General features: G+C 42.9%; 1 protein-coding gene across 1 annotated transcript in view; it reads right to left on the reverse strand.

The window, feature by feature from the left end:
* The window catches only part of PROKR1 (prokineticin receptor 1), a 55,645-nt gene that overhangs the window by 24,648 nt on the left and 3,869 nt on the right, over positions 1–27,128 (reverse strand). Inside the window, exon 2 of the mRNA XM_075339274.1 lies at positions 7,143–7,718. Coding sequence (XP_075195389.1) covers positions 7,143–7,561 — 419 coding nt within the window. The 5' untranslated portion in view covers positions 7,562–7,718. The remainder of the gene's footprint in view (positions 1–7,142; positions 7,719–27,128) is intronic.

Genomic DNA, 27,128 nt, shown 5'->3' on the forward strand with positions numbered 1-27,128 from the left:
GTCATGTTGTCCCTCCAAAAACAAGCCGCCATAGAGCTTCATCAGCAGAACAATAAAAAATCTATAGCTTTCACAATACAAGAATGCAACAAGTTTTTTTTTTCTATAAAATAGTTTTTATGGTGTAAAAGTGACAAAACCTAAAAAACCCGTATAAATGTTGTATCGCTGTAATCGTACTGACCCGAAGAATAAAACTGTCTTATTACTTTTACAACATGGTGAACGGCGTAAAAAAAACTATTCCTGGGTTGCTGTTTCTTTTTGATTCTGCCTAACAAAAAGTAGAATAGAAAGCGATCAAAAATTATGTGGCCAAAAATGGTACCAATAAAACTCAAACTCATCCCACAAAAAACAGCCCTCAAATGACTCTGTTAGCAGAAAAATAAAAACATTATAGCCTTCACATTCTGTGATGCAACAAACCTTTATTTTGTTAAAAGCGTTTTTAGTGTGATAGTAGCCAAACTTAAAGAAAGATCTAAATATCTGGTATCGCTGTAATCGTAGTGACCTGAGGAGTAAAGCCGCCAAATCACTTATACCACATGGTGAACGGCGTAAAAAATAAATAAATAAAACCAATTATTCAAGCGCTATTGATTTGTTCATTCTGCCTCTTAAAGATTGGGGTACAGCGAGGCTCCTATTTATCCTGCGTTCTACTCTGAACACTTGCAGCGGGATTATGTGTAAGGCTGCGTGCCCACAATCAGGAATAGCAGCATTTTGGATATAGGGTTTTTTCGCTATGTCCAAACCGCTGAATTGTGTAGTAGAAGTACAGTGCATGGATTTATAGAAATCACATACCCACTGTGCTTCTGTTCTCTGCAGCGTGAAACTGACGATGCGGCTTCCCTAGATGCAGCATGTCCATGTATGTTGCGGAAATATGAGTGTCCTCAGCTGGGAAAACAGAGTGAAAGTCCACAGCACCCCAAACCGTGATTGTGGGCATGGGCAGCTGCAGTATTCTGCGGAGAACACTTATGTCTCTGCAGGGGAAGGGAAGACGCTTTGCAACCAGGACACAGTGTGTACGGATCGTGAGCACGTACCCTAAATCTCTGAAAAATGTGATTTAAACAAAATTCCCAATGGCCCAATGGAAAATTCACTGTAATGAGGGAGTCACTTTGACCTCAAATCTGGCCTGCGGTCCGGTGGTGTCCATCTTTTTACCAAGAAAAAAAAGCCAGCTGAACTGTCATTAAGTTCGATGAAAGCAGCAAAAACGCTCTGCCTGGCATGGTGCTCCAAAATAGTAGAAAGATATCCAGCTCCTTGGATTGATTTTAAAACAAAGAGGCTTTATTTGTACAAGACAAATAATAAAATCCAGGTAACAAACATTGTATGTAAAATAGAGCACATGGTTCAGTAGTCCCAGTCTAAAAATAATGGATGGGAGCATACTTTTCCCAGTCCATTGTCCTTTTTTCTGACCCCTGGGACTACTGAACCGTGCGTTCTCTTTTACATACAATGTTTGTTACCTGGATTTTATTATTCGTATTGTACAAATAAAGCCTCTTTGTTTTAAAATCAGTCCAAGGAGCTGTATATCTTTCTTCTAGTCTACATCTTTTTAGGCATGCACAAAAGTGCAGTCATCAACAGTATTGTGCACCTTTGAAAAGACGGACACCGCTGAACAGAGGCCAACTGGAGTCCGGAGTATCTCTGCTGCCTCATTAGTGAATGGATCCTTCACCGGTTTCACCTGTCACGTATTTCGGAGATGTAGATGGAAACCCCAATATAAGTACTCAGCATAGAGCAAGATAACTGTGAACTGTGAACTGATCCAAAATCTTCTGTAGCAAATAGCATTCAACTCAACCCACAAAAACACAAGTCCCCACTGAGCTCCATCATTGGTTAACGGAAATATACAGAGTTTCCACATTACTAGTAGCACAATGGCTATCAAAAATTCTATGGCTCCCTCCCTCAAAAAAAAAAGAAATCCAGCAAAATCTGGGCTCCAGTCCCAAATCCAAATGCACCTCTCTCTTCGGAGCCCCACAATGTGCCTAGACCACAGTTAGCATCCACATGTTTGGCATTGTTGTAGTTAGGAGAGCCCATTTAAATGTACGGGGTGCAAGTTTACAGAAGCATGAGCTGGGCACAATGTACAGGCACTAAAATATACTGGCCACAACAAGCCCTGTGGTGCAGCAAAACAGTGCTTACAGTCACATGTGGCGCATTGCCACGCTCAGGAGAAATTGTGTAACACATTATAGGGCCTTTTTTACCTATTCCTCTTATGAAAATTGGAAATCTGGGGTTAAAACAACATTTTAGTCTTAGAAATGTAATTATTTTTTGTTCACTGACCGAATAGTATACAATTTTGTAACACACCAGTAGTGTCAATATGCTCACTGCACCCCTGGATGAATTCATTGAGGGTTACAGTTTGTAAAATGGGGTCACTTTTGGGGGTTTCTGCTGCTAAATCTGCACTCCAATATGGTGCTCCTTCCCTTCTTTACTTTGTTCTGTGCCTCAAAAGTCGTTTTTGACAACATATGGGGTACTGGCGTAATCAGGAGAAATTGCACAATAAATTGTATTGTTCATTAGCTCCTGTTACCCTAATGAATTTGAAAAATTTTTAGTTAACACAAAATTTTTGAAGCTAAAAATGTATTTTTTCATTTTCACAGCTCAATGTTCTAAAATTCTGTGATGCCCCTGGGGGTTCCAGGTGCTCACCAACCATCTAGTTAACCATCTAGTTAAATTCCTTGACATGAGGGACATGAGGGGTCTAGTTTTCAAAATGGGGTCACTTGTGAGAGAGCGCCACTATTTAAGCACATCAGGGGCTCTGCAAACGCGACATGGTGTCCTCTAATGATTCAGCCAATTTTGCAGTCAAATGGCACTTTTTCCCTTCTGAACCCTGGCATGTGCCCATACAATTGATTTCCACCACACATGAGGTATCAGCATACTCAGGAGAGATTGAACAATACATTTTATAGTGTATTTTTTCCTGATACTCTTATAAAAAAAATCTATCTGGTTGAAGTAACAATTTTGTGGTAAAAATGTATTTTTATTTTTCACAGCTCAATGTTATAAATGTCTGTGAAGCCCCCAAGGGTTCAAAGTGCTCATCAAACATCTAAATAAATTCTTTGAGGAGTCTAGTTTCCAAAATGGGGTCACTTGTGGGGAACCTCCACTGTTTAGGTACATCAAGGGCTCTACAAACGCTACATTGCTTTCAAACATTCAAATGGCGCTCCTTCCATTCTGAGCCCTGCTGTGCTCCCAAATAATTTATTTCCACCACATATGTGATATCTGTGTACCCATGATAAATTGCACAATATTTTTGAGCCATTTTATTCTGATACCCTTGTGAAAGAAAGCTATCTGGTTGAAGCAACAATTTTGTGGTAATTTTTTTTTTTTTTTTTACGGACCAACGTTATAAACTTCTGTGAAGCCCCTGGAATTTGAAGGTGCTCACCAAACAAATTTTATGGTGCATTTTACCCTGATACCCTTGTGAAAAAAAGCCATTTGGTTGAAGTAACAATTTTGTGGCAAACTTTTTTTTTTATTTTCACGGCTCAAGATTATAAATGCTTGTAAAACCTCCAGAGGTGCAAGGTGCTCACCAACCATCTAGATAACTTCCTTGAGGGGCTCTAGTTTCCAAAATGCGGTCACTTGTGTAGAAGCTACACTGTTAGGAACCTCAGGGGGTCTCCAAACGCGACACAGCGTCCACTAATGATTCCAGCTAATTTTGCTTTCAAAACTTTAAATGGCACTCCTTCCCTTCCGTGCCATGTCGTGCGCCCAAACAATTGATTTCCACCACAAATGAGGTATCAGCGTACTCAGGAGAAATTGCACTATAAATGTTATGGTCCATTTTTTCCTGATACCCTTGTGAAAATGCGAAATGTTACTGCTAATGTAACATTTTTGTGTAAAAAAGTAAAATTTTCATTTTTCCTTCCACTTTGCTTTGGTTCCTGTGAAGAACCTAAAGGGTTAATAAACTTCTTGGATGTGGTTTTGAGCAGTGTGAGGGGTGCAGTTTTTAGAATGGTATCACTTTGGGGTATTTTCTGTCACCTAGGCCTCTCAAAGTCACTTCAAATGTGATGTGGTCCCTAAAGAAAATGGTTTTGTAAATTTTGTTGGAAAAATGTGAAATTGCTGATGAACTTTGAACCCTTCTAACTTCTTAGAAAAAAAAAATTACGTTTCAAAAATTGTGCTGATGTAAAGTAGACATGTGGAAAATGTTATTTATTAACTAATTTGTGTGACAGAACATTTTTGCCAAATTTCTGATATTTTCACAAATAAACGCAAAAAACAGCCTAAATTTACAACTATCATGAAGTACAATATGTCACGAAAAAAGAGTGTCAGAATCACCGAGATCCCTTAAAGTGTTCCAGAGTTCTAACCTCATAAAGTGACACTGGTCCGAATTGTAAAAAAATGGCCCGGTCAGAAGGGTGTTTGATTTTTATACTTTACAACATAAAACCACAATATAAAACAAATGCAGCTCTGGTTTAACTAGGCAAACTGAGATGAGTATATTATTAGGCCTTATACGGGCAAATCATGAATTATTATTTTTCACTTTTATCCTTACAGATGTATATAGTGATACGAGTGTCCTGTCTGTCTTGTCATCGAAAGCTTCAGTGTGATGCTCACTGTTCATGCTTAATATATGATACTGACTGCCTGGCATATATTGTCAGCAGGTGGCATTACTCACTATGATACCTAAGATTATAATGACAGATGACAGTCCATTATCAGTTAAGTCTTCAGGGGACTTTCTCAACAAGCTCAATGCTTTTAAGTGCAACTTGATGTTTTGTTTGCATTCATATAAATTGCATTGCCAAAAATAGGTGGCCACAAGAGTTGAGTGAGTACCTAACTATTCGTACTCGCAATACTCATAACAAGTACTGTCTAATACTCGCGTATTCATTCCGAATAGTGTGTGCAATGCAAGTCACTGGGGAAAAACGTGCAATGTAACAAGTAACCCGAATGCCGTACTATTTATGTGAGTAGCGAATAGTGCGGAATTCGGGTTACTTGTTACATTGCAAGTATTCCCCATTGACTTACATTGCACATGCTATTTGGAATGAATACATGAGTATTAGACAATACAGTGGACCCTCGCTTAACGAGTAACTCACTTAACGAGATTTTCGCTTAACAAGCAAAGCTTTCTGTAAATTTGTAACCCGGTTTACGAGAAAGCTTTGCTGTACGAGCAAAATCCTCACTGCACAAACTTCCAGCTCCGTACATCCACCGCGCTATAACCCGCACTTGCAGTCTACACAAACACACACATGTACGCACAAAACACACACAAACACACACGCACACACACACACTCACACACATACAGTATTATGCTCACCTTACCTTCCGTTCCACCGCCGGCCTCATGTTTCTTGTAGTTCCCGGGTACATTGCGATGTCCTCGCGGCGAACTACATGTACCATGAGGGCGGCGGTGGAACGGAAGGTAAGGTGAGCATATAATATGTGTACCTTCAGTTTCATCACCAGCCTCCTGGGTCCTGTAGTTCGCCGCTCCGCTCCACTCCAGACTGTGCATCGGCATCCATAGCGACGAAGCAGGATCTTCCTGTCACCGCTACTCAAAGGCAGCGCGCTGGCCAATCAGAGGCAAGCGGCTCTGCCTTTGACGTCAGCGCTCTGGCCGCGGAAGTTCCTCCCTCGTCGTTATGGTAACCCGATACACAGCCCGGCCCCATACCAGAGAACAGCAAGTCCCAGAAGACCAGCGATGGAACGGAAGGTAAGGTGAGCATATAATATGTGCGTGTGTGCTGGTGTGTTTGTGTGTGTTTGTGTGTGTTTGTACGTGTTTGTGTGCGTTTGTGCATGTGTGGAATGATAGAATAGGGGACCAGGATGGAACATTTAACAAATTTCCCATTTCCTATGGGAAATCTTGCTCTGCTGAACGGCTGAACTTGGTTAACAAGCACAGTCCCAGAATGGATTGTTCTCATTAAGCAAGGTTCCACTGTACTAGTTATGAGTACAGTGAGTACAAATATTAAGGTACTCGCTCAACTCTAGTAACCACCTTTAATATTAAACTATTACTAATAAACTAAGTGCCGGACATCATTATCCACCATAAGTTGTCACCTCACTAATTCCTGCAGTTTAATAAATGCTAATTTCCATGCTCGTGTTCCAGGGTTGCTGACCATCCAGAAATTTCAGCCCAGTCTGAAAGAATAGGGTACTTTTTTTGCACTGTCCGTAACGTAAAAATACCTTGAAGCGTCTGTAAATTTTTTTTAAGCTTATCTCACATCCCGGCTACGTGCTTCTCTCCCAATCGCCGTTCGTGGACACTTCTCAGGTGACATCTCCTCTCTTACTCTCTCAGGTGACCTGACTCCTCCTGCTCCCACCCTAAGCTTTTCTCTTGTTCTTTCTCTACTTTACGCACTTATTGGTCAGGGTTAGTCCAACTCCACAGTTCAGAGAGGAGCATCATCTCTGCCAGTAAGCCCACAAAACACAGAACACGGGGGAGCACCGTCTTTTAAAGTATGCTTATTCGTTCATGGGGCGACACCCCTACAGTTACACAGAGCAGGAGGACTACATGACACAACATAGCTGTAGGGAAAGACATGGATCGCACATCCTAAAATCACACATTGATCTAGTGCCGCTAGGCAAAAATTTATAAAACTGAACATATAAGGATACAAGCCCATGATCAGGGTACACATCGTTTTGGACACAGCATGTTTCAGCTTCATCCAAAAGGCTGCGTTGTACAGTACAAGCACAGTGGATGCAATTTATAGAAATCCCATGACCACTATGAAGAAATCCTCATTCCTAGCGCTCCGTTGGATCGGTTTACCATTTTCCAGTTTTCCTTACTTTTGACTTTTAGAATTGCTACTTCCAATAGGTGGCACTAGAGGGTGTCTCCTTCCTCCCTGAAGAGACAACTTGAATACTATTTTAGAGACGATCATACAAACATTTTGAAATCCTACTCTGATCTACTGCACATATGGGTATATTTCATAGAAAAGATGGGCACTACCTACCTGTCAACAGCTATTGCCAGCAGAGCATTCGTGGAGACATAGAGGGAAACAGTCCTCAGGTAATTTACCGAAGCACATAAGATGTGACCATGCTCCCAAGAAAGCTGCTTTATAACATAATAGTCCATTTCAAAAGGGCAACAAACTATGGCTACGATGAAATCAGAAATGGCCAGGTTAGCTATGAGAAGATTGGTTAAATTTCTGAGCTTTTTGTATCTTGCCAGTGCTGCAATAAATATAAAGTTCCCAATGCCGCAAATAAGCATAATGCAGACAAGAGCCACCCCAATAACTATTTTGGCAGCGTAAAAAGTCCTGGTTTTAGTGACATCATCATCGTCTAATTCATAGTCACTGTAGTTGTAATCTGGTAGGGAGGTTAAGTTTTTGTTATAGTCCATAGTTAGAGACACCATGGGAGCTATAATTAATATATGGAGAATTAGTTGAAGACACACGCAGTCACTTCGATTCAGATAAACGATGATTGGGGGTATTCTTGAAATTCCAGATCATATCTTTAGTGAATGTCATGAGAAATACCAGAGAGATGGGTTCTAATCCAAAGTTGATCTGTAAAAAAAAAATTCAGTTAATTTTTTTTATCTACTATAATCACAATTTAAAGGGAAAGTATAGGATACTAATATAGCAAAGTAACGTTTTCTTGCAACTCAAATATTATAATATATCACGTCCTTTTCTATATAAAAGATAAAGAAAAAAAAAGAAAATGTCCGCTTAAAGGGCTTACTAGTTTTATGTAAAGAAAAATCTAATCAGTGTTTAATAAAAAAGTTACTCAACATTCTAATACAATTTTAAAACTTTCACCATGAGATGAGATGATTTGTTAAAACTCTAATTTAGTTTCTTTCTATGCGCAAACATATGAATAGGTGTAAATCTATACAGTTGTAAACCAAGCACAATCTATTTGCTCAACACAACAAATATTAATAGTTATAGTAGTTTCTTTAAATTCTTCACAAAACGCCATTTTTCCTCTGCACTGAAAACCTGCAGTGTGTGGAGGGTAATATAGATTCTTTCAAGAGTCAAGAACTCCAAGGAGAAAACATCCTGTCTTCTGTGAGAAAGCTAGTGTGGCTTCATGAGTAGTGATAGACGAACCCGAACTGTACAAGTGTGGTGGCAATTGGGGTAATAAGGGGTTAATGACAGCTAACAGCTGCCACTAAGCCCTAGATTAGTAATGAGAGGTGTCTAGAAGACCCCTCATTACTAATCTGTAAGTGAAAATAAAGTAACACAAACACAGATCTTTTTTAAATTTATTTATTTTTACAACAATCTACTGTGACCCGTAGACAGGGTCTGTGAATGCAAGGGTCTGACTGCAACCAGTCACAGATGCTAGGGCTGTCGGAGGGTAAGGGAAGCAGTGAAAATGCATGAAGGTAAATAAGCGGCCACGGAAGTTGAGTGAGCGGCCCGGAAGCAGTTTGTAATACTTATTCTATGTTCTGAGGATTTCGATAGCGTAGGGCAATGACAATCAGAGACGAGTTCCGGGTACAAGATGTTTTATAGTATGTCACCACGGTAGAAACAGAACAAACACAACAATACAATAACACAGACAATACTTTCCGGAATGGACGCGCAGGGGATTCCCGGGACCACGCACCGGACTCCCCCAGGGAGACCACCGGAGCAAACCCCTATACAGGGACTGTCCGGCAATCTACCCCGGAAGGCCTAAATGCGCAGCGGCCGGGATAAGGAGCAAGCGGTAAAGTCAATGAGTGTCCGTACGGAAATGTTTGTCCAAAATGGTTACGAACCACAAAGAGAACCAGGCGGAGTGCTGACCGAAGATGGTAAACGGAATCCGGGCACAGCCTTGAGAGCCGGGTACAGTCCAGAATCAATCGGTAGGTAATCTTCTTAGGGGAATCCAGAGGCAATCCGGAATAAGCAGCAAAACACAGCAGGAGCACACAGCAGGCAGTATACTCAGGCACTGGACTGGGCTGGGAGGCGGCCTTTTAAGCCGCTGGACAGGAAGTAGGGCAACAGAACGGTAACCTCCATGTTAACCGAGGGCAAGGGCAGTCAAAAGAGAACTGGAAAACCTGGAAACCTGACATTACTCCCCCCCCCAGAGACGGCCTCAGGACGGATCAGGGCCAGGTTTGTCCGGGTACCGGCGATGAAACTGAGCAATCTTCCGGGGTGCCCGAATGTTACCCACCGGTTCCCAGGAATCGTCCTCGGGGGCGTACCCCTGCCAACGTACCAGATACTGAAGCCGACGACGATGGAGCCGGGAGTCAATAATGTCCTCAACCACGAACTGCTCCTCGCCGTCGACCATCACAGGCGGAGGAGGAGGCACAATACGACCATGAAACGTATTAGGGGAAACGGGTTTGAGGAGAGACACATGAAAGACCGGGTGTACCTTTAGATGGTGCGGTAACCGTAGCCGACAGGCCACAGGGCTCACGATCCCGGTGATTTTATACGGACCGATGAATTTTTGTCCCAGTTTCTGCGAAGGAACACCCAATCTCAGGTTTTTGGTGGATAACCATACAGAGTCCCCTACCTTATACATGGGTGCCGGTTTCCGGTGAGTGTCCGCCGACCTCTTGTAACGCTCCTGGGCCGTAGCTACGGTGTTCTTTAGAACCTCCAGATTTTGTCGTAGTTCTGTCACTCTGTCCTCCACCGCTGGTACCGAAACCGCAACCGGTGACCTAGGCAAAATAGTCGGATGGTAACCCAGGTTAGCGAAAAAGGGCGTTACCTTAGTGGAGCTGCTCTGAGTGTTGTTGTAGGAGAACTCCGCCAACGGAAGCATCTTCATCCAATCGTCTTGGAGATGGCTGACATAACAGCGAAGGTATTGTTCCAGGGTTTGATTCGTCCGTTCGGTTTGTCCATTTGTCTGAGGATGGTATGCAGAAGACAAACAGACATCAATCTGGAGTGCCGTACAAAACCCCTTCCAGAATCTAGACGTGAACTGCACGCCCCGATCGGAGATGATCTCATCCGGTACCCCATGCAATCGGAATACGTTCTGGACAACCAAATCCACTGTCTCTGCGGCTGAGGGAAGACCGGTACACGGAATGAAGTGAGCAGCTTTAGTCAATCGATCCACCACCACTAAAATGGTATTATGCCCGCCTGAGACTGGCAACTCCACAATAAAATCCATGGAGATAGACCCCCAAGGGCGGGATGGCACGGGTAACGGTTGGAGGAGTCCCGTAGGAGCCACACGAGGGACCTTGCACCGGGCACAAACCACGCATGAGTGGACATAGTCCTTTACATCCTTTAGACAGGTAGGCCACCAGAAAAACCGGCTCAGAAATTCCTGCGTCTTCTGTACCCCCCTATGACCGGCCAACACGGAGTCATGAACCAACTTGAGAACCCGAAGTCTTACGGCCTCCGGGACATAAATGCGTCGTTCTCTTAACCACACCCCATTCCGAAGAACAAGAGTTACATCATTCGGGGGGGCAGCAAGAAATACATCACCATCATAGGCCCGCTTGATGTCCTTCCACAAGTCCTGGTCCTGGATTACTCCAACGAAATTGGCATCTGATAACACGGTCTGCGACGGGGTTCCAGGCACGGAGTCCACGGCAGGGATTCGGGACAAGGCATCGGCTTTCCCATTACGTGAACCTGGACGGTATGTAACAACAAAATTGAATTGGTTAAGGAATAGGCTCCAACGGGCTTGTCGTGGAGACAGGCACCTGGCAGACTTAAGAAATTCCAGATTACGATGATCTGTGAGTACTATCACTTGCTGCGCGGCTCCCTGTAAGTGGTGTCTCCATTCCTTGAAGGCGGCAATAATCGCCAATAATTCCTTATCCGCAATGTCGTAGTTCCTTTCCGCAGGGGACAACCTGCGGGAGAAGAAGGCACACGGATGCAGGAGACTCTTGTCCCCGGTCCTTTGAGAAAGAATGGCCCCTAATGCGTAGTCGGAAGCGTCGACCTCCACGATGAAGGGAAGTGCGGGATTCGGATGCACTAGTATGGGTGCTGAGGTAAAACATCCCTTGAGACGATGGAACGCTTCCTGAGCCTGGGCGGACCATACAAACTTCTGTCCTTTCTTAGTCAACAGGGTGATGGGACGAACAATCTCTGAAAAGTTACGGATAAAGCGTCGGTAAAAGTTGGCAAAACCGACAAAGCGTTGTACCTCTTTGATGTTTCCCGGTTCCGGCCAGTCGAGAATGGCTTGTATCTTGCTAGATTCCATGTTCAGTCCCTGAGGAGAGATGACATAACCTAAGAATTGTATTTGTGAGCAGTGGAACTCACATTTCTCCAGTTTAATGTACAGGTGGTTGTCCCTCAGCCGGGTAAGTACGGTCTTGACGTGCTCCTGGTGTTCCTGGAGAGAATCAGAAAAGATTAGAATATCATCCAGATAGATCACCATGAATTGGTCCATGATATCCCTGAAAATATCATTAACTAGATGTTGAAATGCCGCAGGAGCGTTACAAAGTCCAAAAGGCATCACTAAATACTCAAAATGTCCGTACCGACATCGGAACGCGGTCTTCCACTCGTCTCCGGGACGTATACGAAGCAGATTATATGCCCCACGGAGGTCCAATTTGGTGAATATCTTTGCCTGTTGGACTCTCTCCAATAGCTCCGGAATCAACGGTAACGGATACCGGTTCCGGATGGTTATTTTATTCAGTTCCCGGTAGTCAATACAGGGTCTCAGAGTCCCCTCCTTCTTTTTCACAAAAAAGATGGGTGCCCCTGCGGGCGAGGTAGACGGGCGAATAAATCCCTTGGCCAGGCTTTCATCAATATATTCCTTTAGGGCTTCTAGCTCAGGTGCCGCCAACGGGTAAACATGACCAAACGGGATTTCTGCCCCTGGGAGTAAGTCTATGGGGCAATCATACGGTCTATGCGGAGGAAGCCGATCGGCCTTTCTTTTGTCGCATATGTCAGCGAAGTCACGATAAACCGAGGGTAAAACGGGTACCTGTACCGTGCCTTCTGCATGTGGTGTTACCGGAACCGGAACAGTTGGACAAATGGCCGGATCACTCTGCGGTGGGAAGGATATCTCCTTAGTTTCCCAATTGATAACCGGATTTGTAGACCGTAGCCACGGAATACCTAGAATAATCGGAAAATGTGGAGAAGAGATCATCATGAAAATAAGAGTCTCCTGCTGACCTGGTTTCATCATGCATTCTAGCGGTACTGTTTCCCGATCCACTGGTCCAGATGTTAACGGAGATCCGTCTACCGTCTCCATGGTAACCGGTGAGGATCTTTGCTGAGTCCGGATACCGTGTTTACTAGCAAAAGAAAAGTCCATGAAATTTCCCCCTGCCCCAGAGTCTATCATTGCAGAGGTAGGAATTAGCTGTCCCTCCCACCGGATCTGAATGGGGAGTGAACAATGGGTATATTTCCCTTCTGAGTCCTTCGGTGAGGTAGACATTACAGTCAAGGGAAATACCGCATCCAAGTGTCCACTTGCCTCAGAGATATCAGACTCTGCGTCCGTGTTATCACACTCTGCCATGGCTGCCAATACCTTATTTGAGCGATTCGGACGTTTCGGGCAGTCGATTAAAAAATGGTCCGATTGACCGCAGTAGAAACACAAACGCTCACGGAGCCGGTGTTCACGACGTTCGTTGGTCTCTCGCTTTTGTAGAGAGTCCACTTGCATAGGAACGTCCTCAGCCTCCCGTGGCGTCCTGAAAGCAGGTTCTCTGGAAGGAAATGTATTATTGTTTATACGGTTTATAGCTGCCCATTTTTCCTGTCTACGTTCCGTTAAACGGGTATCTATGCGCACACAGTGCTGGAGAAACAGGTCAAAATCCCCTGGGGATTCGGAACGGGCTAACTCGTCCTTGATGGTACCGGACAAACCCTTTCTGAAAACGGACAATAATGCATTGTTTCCCCAGTCGGTGTCTACCACTAACCTCCTGAACTCAGTGGCGTATTCAATGACAGAGCGCTTTCCCTGACGTAAGGAAAGGAGAGCAGATTCAGCGGTAGCACGGCGATTCGGATCATCAAACATCTGCGCCATTGCGTTCAGAAAGTCATCTAGGTGATTTAAACGGATGTCCCGGTTTTCTATCAGAGGATTAGCCCAAGCCAGTGCTCGTGAGGTTAATAACATGATGATACATAACACCTTTGACCGGTCAGAACGGTAATAATCAGCATGTACATCGAAAAACAGTATACATTGGTTAATAAATCCACGGAACTGACTACGATCACCATTAAAACGGAATGGGGGTAACCTAGGCATACCGGCAGCTGGTACGGACGTAGTGGGGACGGCTTCCTGAGCCTCCACTCTGACTTGCAAATCCTGTATAGCCGGACCCAGTACCTGGTGATCATGGCCCAGCTGCGCTTCCACATCTCTAAGCTTAGTCTGCACCACCTCCATCTCCTGCTGCAGGGAGTTAATCATGGAGAACAGCTGATCTACTCGTGTCTCAGTCATTGCCCCAGCGAAATCCTCTAATGGCCTGAGTATAATGTAATACTTATTCTATGTTCTGAGGATTTCGATAGCGTAGGGCAATGACAATCAGAGACGAGTTCCGGGTACAAGATGTTTTATAGTATGTCACCACGGTAGAAACAGAACAAACACAACAATACAATAACACAGACAATACTTTCCGGAATGGACGCGCAGGGGATTCCCGGGACCACGCACCGGACTCCCCCAGGGAGACCACCGGAGCAAACCCCTATACAGGGACTGTCCGGCAATCTACCCCGGAAGGCCTAAATGCGCAGCGGCCGGGATAAGGAGCAAGCGGTAAAGTCAATGAGTGTCCGTACGGAAATGTTTGTCCAAAATGGTTACGAACCACAAAGAGAACCAGGCGGAGTGCTGACCGAAGATGGTAAACGGAATCCGGGCACAGCCTTGAGAGCCGGGTACAGTCCAGAATCAATCGGTAGGTAATCTTCTTAGGGGAATCCAGAGGCAATCCGGAATAAGCAGCAAAACACAGCAGGAGCACACAGCAGGCAGTATACTCAGGCACTGGACTGGGCTGGGAGGCGGCCTTTTAAGCCGCTGGACAGGAAGTAGGGCAACAGAACGGTAACCTCCATGTTAACCGAGGGCAAGGGCAGTCAAAAGAGAACTGGAAAACCTGGAAACCTGACACAGTTACAGCCGCACTGGAGACTCGGTAATTATAGTGCGCTTGCTCTAATTCTCCTATACCTTCTACCACCATTTTTAGGCTACGAATTCTGGTCCCCATAGACTTGCATGGGGACCAGTCTCTGGTCAGATATCCGCTATTAATTCCAGATCTGAGCCGTTTTTTTTGTTTTTTTTTTTAAATCCGGTTACTCCCGCCGATCCTGGATATCTGCGAGTTTTCCCATCACTAACCAGGAACGCTACCACTGTTACCTAACTATCAGTAGTGTAACTATAAGAGGGGCAGGTATACTCACAGCGATTGGCACTCTTAACTGTATGCGGCATGCCAATAAACTTAAACTCAGTGGTAGAACAGGAAGACATGATCACCCTGCACTAATGCTCAGCATTCTGTAGACCTCAGATTGCTTTATGACTGTGGCCTACAGAATGGCAAGGTTATACACTGGCCGATGGGGAGAAGACTCAGTGCAATGATGTGACCACACCGGGACTCTGATGTCCTGTGCAAGGGCGTTGGTCGACCCATGCTTTGCTGATGGACTCTTCAGGATCCAGGATTAGGTGAGTATATGATTTTTTGTAGTTTAGTTAAAACTTGTGTTGTGACTGTGTGGATATCATAAAGTATGGGAAACCCTCATACAATGTGGGAGTTACTGTGGGGTGCGGTCATACAGTGTCAGGAGCTACTGTGGGTTGACCCTCATATAGTGTGGGGTCTACTGCTGGGGTAATAATAATGCAGCCACTGGTATGGTATATATTTTGAAGATTCTGAATTACAGCAATAATACCTAAAATATAACTTTTAATAATTCCTCTAAAAATAGGGAAGGATCACCTTGCCTATGCATAAAATTAATTAGGTTGCAAGATCCTCCATATAGATCGGGGGACTGGCATACCCTGTAAACACGCAATAACACCTACATATAATTGGTGCTGGCAAAATAAACAGATTTAACCGAAATGGCCAAGATTATTCACACAAACGCTCACTTAGATCCCATTCACAAATTAGCAGTGGCATTAATCACTATAGTGACCATGACACCCACAGGTGTGTGACCAATATACTTCACATTCGGTTAAACAAAACAGCATTAACCAGGGATTCAAATAGCCAAGTTGTTAACCTGGTTATGTCTGATAGGGAACAATCTCACCCAATTGCTGGTGTCTTGTCTCCCAAAAATGATCAGTTCGTCCTCATATTCGGCGTTTCCAAAAAAGACCCTCACCACACAGGTCCTGGACCCCTTATGAACGGACTAACTGTCCTCTCCCAGAATCTCCTTCTCCCTTCTCCCGACGCGTTTCCTATACATCATTCATCAGGGGAGCAAATGAGGAGACAACCTCTACTGTACCTCTGTTAGCTGTACAGCTAATAGGACTTGGGCTGTCACCGTCTGATTAACCCAGTAAGAGGTCGTCTCCTCATTTGCTCCCCTGATGAATGATGTATAGGAAACGCGTCGGGAGAAGGGAGAAGGAGATTCTGGGAGAGGACAGTTAGTCCGTTCATAAGGGGTCCAGGACCTGTGTGGTGAGGGTCTTTTTTGGAAACGCCGAATATGAGGACGAACTGATCGTTTTTGGGAGACAAGACACCAGCAATTGGGTGAGATTGTTCCCTATCAGACATAACCAGGTTAACAACTTGGCTATTTGAATCCCTGGTTAATGCTGTTTTGTTTAACCGAATGTGAAGTATATTGGTCACACACCTGTGGGTGTCATGGTCACTATAGTGATTAACGCCACTGCTAATTTGTGAATGGGATCTAAGTGAGCGTTTGTGTGAATAATCTTGGCCATTTCGGTTAAATCTGTTTATTTTGCCAGCACCAATTATATGTAGGTGTTATTGCGTGTTTACAGGGTATGCCAGTCCCCCGATCTATATGGAGGATCTTGCAACCTAATTAATTCTACTGCTGGGGTCCATCATACAGTGTGTGGGCTACTGTGAAGGGAATACTGTAGTGAGTCCTAATAATGGTAGATCCGTTATAAAGTGTGGGAACTACTATGGGGACCATCATAAAGTATAGTAGCTAAAGACCATTATGCACCTTGGGGGAATACTGTGGGGTGCCCTAATAAAATGTGAGGATTACTTTGGGAGCCATTATACAGTGTAGGAGCTAATGTAGGTGCAATTATACAGTGTGGGTACTACTGTGAGGAACATTTTACAGTATGCGACCAAATGTTAGGGCCATCATACAGTTTAAGAACTACTCTGAGAAAATCACAGTATGAGGGCCATTATAAAATGTAGGGGCTTCTGTGGGGGCCCTCATAAAGTGTGGGGACTTCTGTGGGGATCATTATACAGTGCAGGAGCTCATGTGGGGATCATTATACAGTGTAGGGGCTACTGCTGAGGTCACTGTACAGTGCGGGTGCTACTGTGGTGTCATCATATTGTGCTATTGAGGAGCATTGAGTACTTTTTACTATGTATAGTGGAGGTGTAGGGGTATTATACTATGTATAGGAGTACTATGTATAGGAGAGCTGTTGGCACATCAGTCTGTGTATTAAGGAGCTGTATCTGGGAGGACTTGGGGGACATTATTAAATGGTAAGTGAGCACTTAAGACACATTATTGGTATAGAAGCACTCAGGGTATTGGGACTGATAAAGATGCACATGGGGCATAATTACTTCCCTGAGTCAAATGAGGTGGCTGTACAAAACTGCATACCTCCCAACCGTCCCAGTCCCGATTTGAGGGCTCTCTCATGCAGTCCTACTAGTTACAGCCTTGTCTTGGCTCCTTCCCTCAGTGCAGTGAATAAATTAACTCAAGAAGAGCAGTGTATAAATTAAATTTCCATCTGCTCTGATTTCCTGGAACAGGGCTAGAACTCATCAGCTTGTGAGCTCTTCGCCCATAGTCATCTGCTCTACCATTGAGCCACCGCCTGTATTAAGAGATATAGAAGGATTTGCTAATCTTGAGTTGTATTGCAAACAGAGAAGCCAGGAGCAAATTATTCAGCTACATAGAGATATAGATAAATATTAAGCTGTTGAGCCACCAGCTAATTGATGTCAGAGGAAGGATATTACATAGATTAACTTGCAATGCAGCCTCTGATTACGCTGGACACAGCGCTCCATTGTACAGTGCAGAGCATCTCTGTGTCCTGTATTCTAGAAGGAGAGGAAAAAATGTTGTTTCTTCTAATAAAATTACTAAAAATAATTAAAAGAAATAGAATAATATAATTTTTGTTGTGCTCTTTTTTTAAAAAATAATACACATCACAAATAAGCAAATAACTTGGACATATTTGTTTTTTCTGTAATCGTGACCACCCAAACAACACAGCGAACAGATTATTTAGGGGGATTGGTAAATGGCAAAAAGAAATGGCGCAATTGATTATTTTTTTTCTTCATTAAAATCAATAAAAAAATGTAATAAAAATCAAATGCTGAGGCCGTGTCCACACATAGTGTAAATACTGCGTTTTTTTCTGCAGGTGTCTATAGCACGCAACGTAATAACAATATTTTCTAATTATTGCATGTTTGCTGTGTTTTTTATTCGTTTTCCCCGACATTTAATACATGTTTGGAGCAGATGCGAATCTGAGTTTTCAATGCTTTTTAATACTACAGAATAGCTTTGATTCTGCGTTTAAAAATGTAACGGCACTTTTTTTTCGCTTGCGTTTTTTTCCAGGCTCCACAGGGGGCATACACTGCGAGTGGAAGAAAAGCAATTCCGGCATCTAAATAGGAAAGGGTTCTTTACAGTTAGAGCAGTCAGACTGTGGATTGCCCTACCACAAGAGGTAGTAATGGCAGATACTATAACAGCTTTTAAAAAAGGGCTGGATGATTTCCTCAGTACACATAGCATTATTGGTTATAAATGACTTAGACGCCTATAGAGATAAAAAAACAGCAAAACTGCACAGTTCAGCGGTGTCTTTAGACGCATCGAGGGCGGAAATTTCATGACATCACATCCACTCTACTTGGACATTTAGTCCGTGTTCACATGTAGCATAAATGCTGTGTTTTTCTGCTGCTTTTTTTGCACCTAAATTCTGCTGTGTTTTAGGCTATGTGCGCACTTTGCGTTTTTTTCTGCATTTTGGCTGCGTTTACAACTGCACTGTGTCATTGACAAATGCATGCATTTTGATTCCCCAGCAAAGTCTATGAGAATCATGCAAGATCTGTGTGCACTATGCTTTTTGAAACGCAGCGTTTTGATTGTCAAAAATTTGTCAAAAACCCATGCGTTTGAAGAAGCAACATGTCAATTGTTTTTGCCATTTTGGCTGCGTTCTACACCCATTAAGATCAATGAGTTGTAGAAAATCGCTGCCAAAATGTTAAGCAGTGCATTTGCACTGCATTATTGTTGCGATCCGCATGTTTTTTTAACATAACAAAGGCAGGTCTTTTGTCTTTTTCTCTCTGACGGTCGGTCTGTCGGTCGGTCTCTCTCTCTCTCTCGATGTCTCTATCTCTCTGTCCATGTCGGTCTCTCCCTCCCACCCTCTCTCTCATGCTCACTGATCCACGATCACCGGCGCGGCGCTGCATGGCGTCCACACTGTGGCGGCTTCTTCTCTTTTGAAAATGCCGGCCGCTCATTATTCCATCTTGTATTCCCTGCTTCCCCCACCCTCCGGCGCCTAATATTTGTTGCAGTCAGACACGCCCCCACGCTGAGTGACAGCTGTCTCACTGCAACCAATCACAGCCGCCGGAGGGCGTGTCTATATCGAGCAGTAAAAATAAAAAAATAATTAAAAAAAAACGACGTGCGGTCCCCCCCCCAATTTGGATACTAGCCAGGGTAAAGCCACACGGCTGAAGGCTGGTATTGTCAGGATGGGGAGCTCCACATTATGGGGAGCCCCCAGCCTAACAATATCAGCCAGCAGCCGCCCGGAATTGCCGCATCCATTAGATGCGACAGTCCCGGGACTCTACACGGCTCATCCCGAATTGCCCTGGTGTGGTGGCAAACCGGGTAATACGGAGTTAATGGCAGCAGCCCATAGCTGCCACTATGTCCTAGGTTAATCATGGCAGGTGTCTCCCCGAGATACCTTCCATTATTAACCTGTAAGTTAAAGAAAATAAACACACACATCCAAAAAATCCTTTATTTGGAATGATAGACAAAAACCACTCTCTTTCACCACTTTAATAACCCCTCAAAAACACCTCCAGCTCCAGCCTAATCCACGCAAGGTCCCACGACGCTTCCAGCTCTGCTACATGAAGCTGACAGGAGCGGCAGTAGAACACCGCCGCTCCTGTGATATCCATGCAGCAACTGAAGTGAGTAGCACGATCAGCTGTGCTGTCACTGTGGTTACTCGCGGCCACCGCTCTTAGGTGGAGGACTGCAGCTATGGCCGTGAGTAAGCTGAGTAAAAGCACAGCTGATCGCCCGGCTCACTCAGTCACTCAGAGGATTTGCGATCACAGGTGAGTCCTTCACGTGTGACTGCAAATCAAGCCGCGGCACACTGTGGTTACTCAGGTTACTCGCGGCTACAGCTGCAGACCTCCACCTGAGAGCGGTGGCCACGAGTAACCCCAGTGACAGCACAGCTGATCGCGCTACTCACTTCAGTTGCTGCATGGAGCCGACAGGAGCGGCGGTGTTCTACTGCCGCTCCTGTCAGCTTCCGATGTAGCCGCGCAATCACAATGAACTCGGGTGAAGTTCATCCGAGTTTATTCTGATCGCGCGGCTCTGTCTCGCAGCCAGCCATGCTCTTTTTGACAGTGCGGTCCCACTCGGCTCTGCTGCAAGTCTATGAGGATGCTGCAGAGCCGAGTGGGACTGCACTGTCAAAAATGTGCGTTCTGGATGCTTTTCCCACTCTGTCTATGACAGAGAAAGCATCCAGAACGCATGAATTCTCCAGGAATGTGCGCATGTTGCATTCTGCCGAATGCGTCTCAGAACGCAGCTTTTTCGGCTACGTTCTGAGATGCACAGGCAGTGACTTACACGTTGCGGAATTGAACGCAAAGTGCGCACATGGACTAATTGTCCAAGCAAAGTGGATGTGATTTCATGAAAAGACGCCGCTGAATTCTGCGGTTTTGGTGCTTTTTTATTTTCTACACTAGGGGTTTTTATGTGGAGCTTGAAAAAAACACATGGAAAAAACTGCAGATACTTTTATAAGTGCAGAATCCAAACTTTTCTGTATTATAAAAATGCAGATTCACGACTGCACCAAAAACACAAGAAATAAGGGGAAAATGCATAAGAAATGCAGCAAAGACGGAATAATGAGAGAAGATTATTAGTGTATAATTTGGTGCGGACGGCGGCAGAAAACGAAAAAAAAAAACATGCAACATGTGAACACGGCCTTAAGCCTGCTTTACATGCTGCAATTAGTCGTACGATTGGATTAGCAATCGCACCCGCCCCCATCGTTTGTGCGGCACGGGCACTTTGTTGCCCGTGTCGCACAATGTTGTAACCCCCCGTCACACATTCTTACCTTCCAAACGACCTCGCTGTGGGCGGCGAACATCCTCTTCCTGAAGGGGGAGGGACATTCGGCGTCACAGCGACGTCACACAGCGGCCGGCCAATAGAAGACGAGGGGCGGAGATGAGGAGGACGTAAACATCTTGCCCACCTCCTTCCTTCTGCATTGCCGGTAGGACGCAGGTAAGCTGTGCTCATCATTCCCGGGGTGTCACACGGAGCGATGTGTGCTGCCTCGGGAACGATGAACAACCGGAGCACAGAAGGACGTTCGATATTTTGAAAATGAGCGACGTGTCAACGAGCAACGATAAGGTGAGTATTTTTGCTCGTTCACACTCGCCCGTAGCTGTTACACACTATGATATGTCAAATGATGCTGGATGTGCGTCACTAACGACGTGACCCCGACGACATATCGTATGCTATATCATAGCATGTAAAGCCCGTTTTATAGACACAAAAAAGTATCATGTCATATAGTGACGTTTATATAAATATGAGAAAGTTCTGGCTGCTATGCATGAATGAACAGTCTGGGGCGCTTGCTGAACATCCCTATCTGCCAAAATGGGTGTGGCTTGGGGAGTGGCTAGGGGCATGGCCAAAATTTTCCTAGGCGTGCTGCGTGTGACGCATGCTTAGTCCGTTTCTGTTCTTCAAATGCTGGAGATATGAAATTGTGTGATTGTAAATGTGACGGTGCAGATTCCTGTAGCAGACATACATACACGCACACACACACACACACACACACTGTATATATATATATATATATATATATATATATATATAAATATATATACACACACACACACACACTGTATATATATATATATATATATACACACACACACACACACACACACACACATACACTCAGCTTTATATATTAGATGAAAAGAATTGCAGTAGACTATGTACTACTGTAAGATTTGTCACTCATTGACATTGTGGTAATAGTTGGGCCATGTTTTAAACACTGTTCTTTTTTATCATGAGTTGGAATGGTTTGCCAAAACACAACAAATTTACATGTTATTCTTCTTTATGGGCAATTTAATGTGAATTGGGCTGAAAACACAAAAGTCATTCCTTTTTATGGATGACTTCATGAATTGGCTTCAGTATAGCAGAGAAACATTTTATTATTAGTATGTTATTTCTGCACAGTGCAGCTTGTAAAAAACATGTATAATTCAGCTTTATTTTTATGTGACAATTGTTATAACCTGGGCTAAATCTGAATTTTATTAACAAAGAATACAACCTCCCTATAGATGGGAGAAGAACGTGAAATAATCTAATAGGGAGTAAGAGAAACCTAGGGATTAAAATGCTTTGACTCTAATTAATTGTTTTGCAAGGGAAGGTTAGTGCTTCTTCCATTGTTCCAAGACAGAACTGATGGAGATTTCCCTTAAACCCCAGTAGAGCTTCTCATACACCAAGATCAGATCTCATACTTTGCACTGACGAGGGACAATCATCCCGAAACAATGCGTCTGCAAATTGAGGTTCTGATCTGGCATAAATCCTAAGTCATATGAAAAGGCTTGTTAAAGGGCCACTTTTGACTTTTAGGATTGCTACTTCCAATAGGTGGCACTAGAGTTCATCTACTTCCTCCCTGAATAGACAATTTGAATTCTCTACACAGTAACACAATGAAAAACATTGTCAGTGTGATGTCTATATCCGAAATGGGGTTATGCTGGGCTAACAGAATGGATAGAAAAGAATAAAAAACAAAAACAAGTAGTATTATAGCAATAGAAAAATAAAGACAAAATGAATATTAACATCAATAACATCAATACTTAAAACAGAACTGCACGCAAGTCTTCAGGACCCAGATCTTTCTTCACCACTTTCAAGTGAGCTCTAGATTTTCAATGGAACTCTAATATTGTCAATGTGGAAAACTCAAACACAGTGGTCATTGCAAAATAATTTTATTATAGTGTGTATAAATGGTCACAAAGATAGATGGATAGATAGATAATGGGTAGACAGACACATACAGTCATATGAAAAAGTTTGGACACCCCTGTTAATGTTAACCTTTTTTCTTTATAACAATTTGGGTTTTTGCAACAGCTATTTCAGTTTCATATATCTAATAACTGATGGACTGAGTAATATTTCTGGATTGAAATGAGGTTTATTGTACTAACAGAAAATGTGCAATCTGCATTTAAACAAAATTTGACCGGTGCAAAAGTATGGGCACCCTTATCAATTTCTTGATTTGAACACTCCTAACTACTTTTTACTGACTTACTAAAGCAATAAATTGGTTTTGTAACCTCATTGAGCTTTGAACTTCATAAGCAGGTGTATCCAATCATGAGAAACGGTATTTAAGGTGGCCACTTGCAAGTTGTTCTCCTATTTGAATCTCCTATGAAGAGTGGCATCATGGGCTCCTCAAAACAAGTCTCAAATGATCTGAAAACAAAGATTATTCAACATAGTTGTTCAGGGGAAGGATACAAAAAGTTGTCTCAGAGATTTAAACTATCATTTTCCACTGTGAGGAACATAGTAAGGAAATGGAGGAACACAGGTACAGTTCTTGTTAAGCCCAGAAGTGGCAGGCCAAGAAAAATATCAGCAAGGCAGAGAAGAAGAATGGTGAGAACAGTCAAGGACAATCCACAGACCACCTCCAAAGACCTGCAGCATCATCTTGCTGCAGATGGTGTCAATGTGCATCAGTCAACAACACAGCGCACGTTGCACAAGGAGAAGCTGTATGGGAGAGTGATGCGAAAGAAGCAGTTTCTGCAAGCACGCCACAAACAGAGTCGCCTGAGGTATGCAAAAGCACATTTGGACAAGCCAGTTACATTTTGGAAGAAGGTCCTGTGGACTGATGAAACAAAGATTGAGTTGTTTGGTCATACAGAAAGGCCAATAGGTGGCACATTTTTTGCATGGAGGCAAAAAAACACGGCATTCCAAGAAAAGCACTTGCTACCCACAGTAAAATTTGGTGGAGGTTCCATCATGCTTTGGGGCTGTGTGGCCAATGCCGGGAATCTTGTTAAAGTTGAGGGTTGCCTGGATTCAACTCAGTATCAGCAGATTCTTGACAATAATGTGCAAGAATCAGTGATGAAGTTGAAGTTACGCAGGGGATGGATATTTCAGCAAGACAATGATCCAAAACGCCACTCCAAATCTACTCAGGCATTCATGCAGAGGAACAGTTACAATGTTCTGGAATGGCAATCTCAGTCCCCAGACCTGAATATCATTGAAAATCTGTGGGATGATTTGAAGCGTGCTGTCCATGCTCGGCGACCATCAAACCTAACTGAACTGCAATTGTTTTGTAAACAGGAATGGTCAAATATACCTTCATCCAGGATCCAGGAACTCATTAAAAGCTACAGGAAGCGACTAGAGGCTGTTATTTTTCCAAAAGGAGGATCTACAAAATATTAATCTCACTTTTATGTTGAGGTGCCCATACTTTTGCACCGGTCATATTTTGTTTAAATGCGGATTGCACATTTTCTGTTAGTACAATAAACCTCATTTCAATCCAAAAATATTACTCAGTCCATCAGTTATTAGATATATAAAACTGAAATAGCTGTTGCAAAAACCCAAATTGTCATAAAGAAAAAAGGTTAACATTAATAGGGGTGCCCAAACTTTTTCATATGACTGTAGATAGATAAATAGATAGATACAATCAAAAGAATACAGCAGCACTCTGTAAGAGCGAAGATGTGTGCAAAATTTGAATAGAAATATGAACTTTAGACTAAATTACTGCTACATAGAATATACTTAAAAAAAAAAAAAAAAAAAAGTGAGCCGGAGTATGAGATGGTATACATGGTACTTGTGAGACCATGTTCACACTGGCCATGAGACAAAGAGAAACAAAGGAAAAAAAATGTGAAAAAATACCCTGCTGTAACTAAATAAAAGCATAGTGCATATAAACATAGGGTACTTAGTAAACACTGTTTTTGATCAAAAAAAGCATAAAGCTATCCCACCAACGCCAAGGTGTACCCAGTTGGGATAGTACCTACACTCTCTAATATTAAAACCTTACCATGGGTCTAAAATAGGCCTCAATTTGTTTTTATGTAGTTTTTTTGTATTCAGTACAAACAGGGAGTGGCCCCCTTCTCAGCGAGCTGGACATTTCATTCTGTGAATCCCCCTGACTGTGTGTGTCCTGTTGGGACCCGGTCGCTCTCAGCCCTTAGCCACATTGAGGCCTATTTTAGACCCATGGTAAGGTTTTAATATTAGAGAGTGTAGGTACTATCCCAACTGGGTACACCTTGGCGTTGGTGGGATAGCTTTATGCTTTTTTTGATCAAAAACAGTGTTTACTAAGTACCCTATGTTTATATGCACTATGCTTTTATTTAGTTACAGCAGGGTATTTTTTCACATTTTTTTTTCCTTGGTTTCTCTATAGAATATACTTAGAAACTGACGGTACTTGGAGCACAAATTGGCAAATTCATAATAGCCCACCAGCTGCAACAAGGCAACTTTTCTTTGATGGAAACCTAAACCTAATATCTATCAAACATGGCTTTCCTGGACAAAGCAAGTACAAATTTAAAGGGTAGGTAGTAGAATTGAGCGAGTACCTAACTATTCGTACTCATAACAAGTACTGTCTATTACTCGCATATTCATTCCGAATAGTGTGTGCAATGCAAGTCAATGGGGAAAAACTCGTAATTTAACGAGAAACCCGAATTAAGTACTCTTTGTGCGAATAGAGAATAGTGCGGAATTCGTGTTACTCATTACATTGCGAGTTTTTCCCCATTGACTTGCATTGCACACACTATTTGGAATGAATACACGAGTATTAGACAGTATTCGTTACGAGTATAGCGAGTACGAATAGTTAGGTACTCGCTCAACTCTATAGTAGGTAGGATCCAGCACTAACTAAAAACTACCTTAGGCTGAAGGGAGAAGGAGGTCAGACAAATATGGAGGCAGTGACCAGCTCTAATAGTAATACTGCAAAAACCTGACCAACACCTCCCAATAGAACAAAATAACTGTTAACAGGTGCAAGCTGCTGTGATACATAATACACAAACAGAAGAATACAGCAGCACTCTGTAAGCACTAAGATAGATAGATAGATAGATAGGTAATAGATAGATAGATAGAGGAATAGATAGATAGATAGATAGATAGATAGATAGAGGGATAGATAGATAGATAGATAGAGGGATAGATAGATAGATAGGTGATAGATAGATAGGTAATAGAAAGATAGATAGAGGGATAGATAGATAGAGGGATAGATAGATAGATAGATAGATAGGTAATAGATAGACAGATAGATAGAGATACATAGATATAGACAGATATATAATAGAGATATAGGCAGACAGATAATAGATAGATAGATAGATAGGTAATAGATAGATAGATAGATAGATAGATAGATAGGTAATAGATAGATAGGTAATAGATAGAGGGATAGATAGAGGGATAGATAGATAGATAGAGGGATAGAGGGATAGATAGATAGAGGGATAGATAGATACATAGATAGATAGAGGGATAGATAGAGGGATAGATAGATAGAGGGATAGATAGATAGAGGGATAGATAGAGGGATAGATAGATAGAGGGATAGATAGATAGAGGGATAGAGGGATAGATAGATAGAGGGATAGATAGATAGAGGGATAGAGGGATAGATAGAGGGATAGATAGATAAGTAATAGATAGATAGACAGATATGAAACACAGATTTACACAAATATGAGATACATACACAGCTATGAGATAAATACATGATACACACAGATTGATATCAGGCTCCTTATAATCCCTGGATGATTATTTGGTATAAATAGGGAAGGTTATGGTGTTGCCCCTCACCTTGTACACATATTGTATATAATTTGTAGATTGTACACTATAATTATAACAAGGCTTCAGATTACATTAAGCAAATGTGAAGCAAAATGTCCCATTTAATCTACTTGGTGACATAACACAATTTAAGCTTAGCATTCTAGCACTTAGAAAACCTCATAAACCTCTCCCCTCCGGCGACGTGTTATATTATAGGCACAGAGCAGACACGGGGAAACGCTGCTCAAATGTCACCAGCAATACACCGTATTAAACTGGATGGTATAATCCTATTATTATGCAATGTAGTAATGACGATTTATTGGATTAAGAAAGCAGGTAGTTAATATTCTGTACATAACCAAATCCTTTATTGGTATTTCCAGGTAAAACCATGTA

Source organism: Anomaloglossus baeobatrachus, chromosome 3, assembly GCF_048569485.1.
Source record: "Anomaloglossus baeobatrachus isolate aAnoBae1 chromosome 3, aAnoBae1.hap1, whole genome shotgun sequence".
NCBI classification, from domain to species: domain Eukaryota; kingdom Metazoa; phylum Chordata; class Amphibia; order Anura; family Aromobatidae; genus Anomaloglossus; species Anomaloglossus baeobatrachus.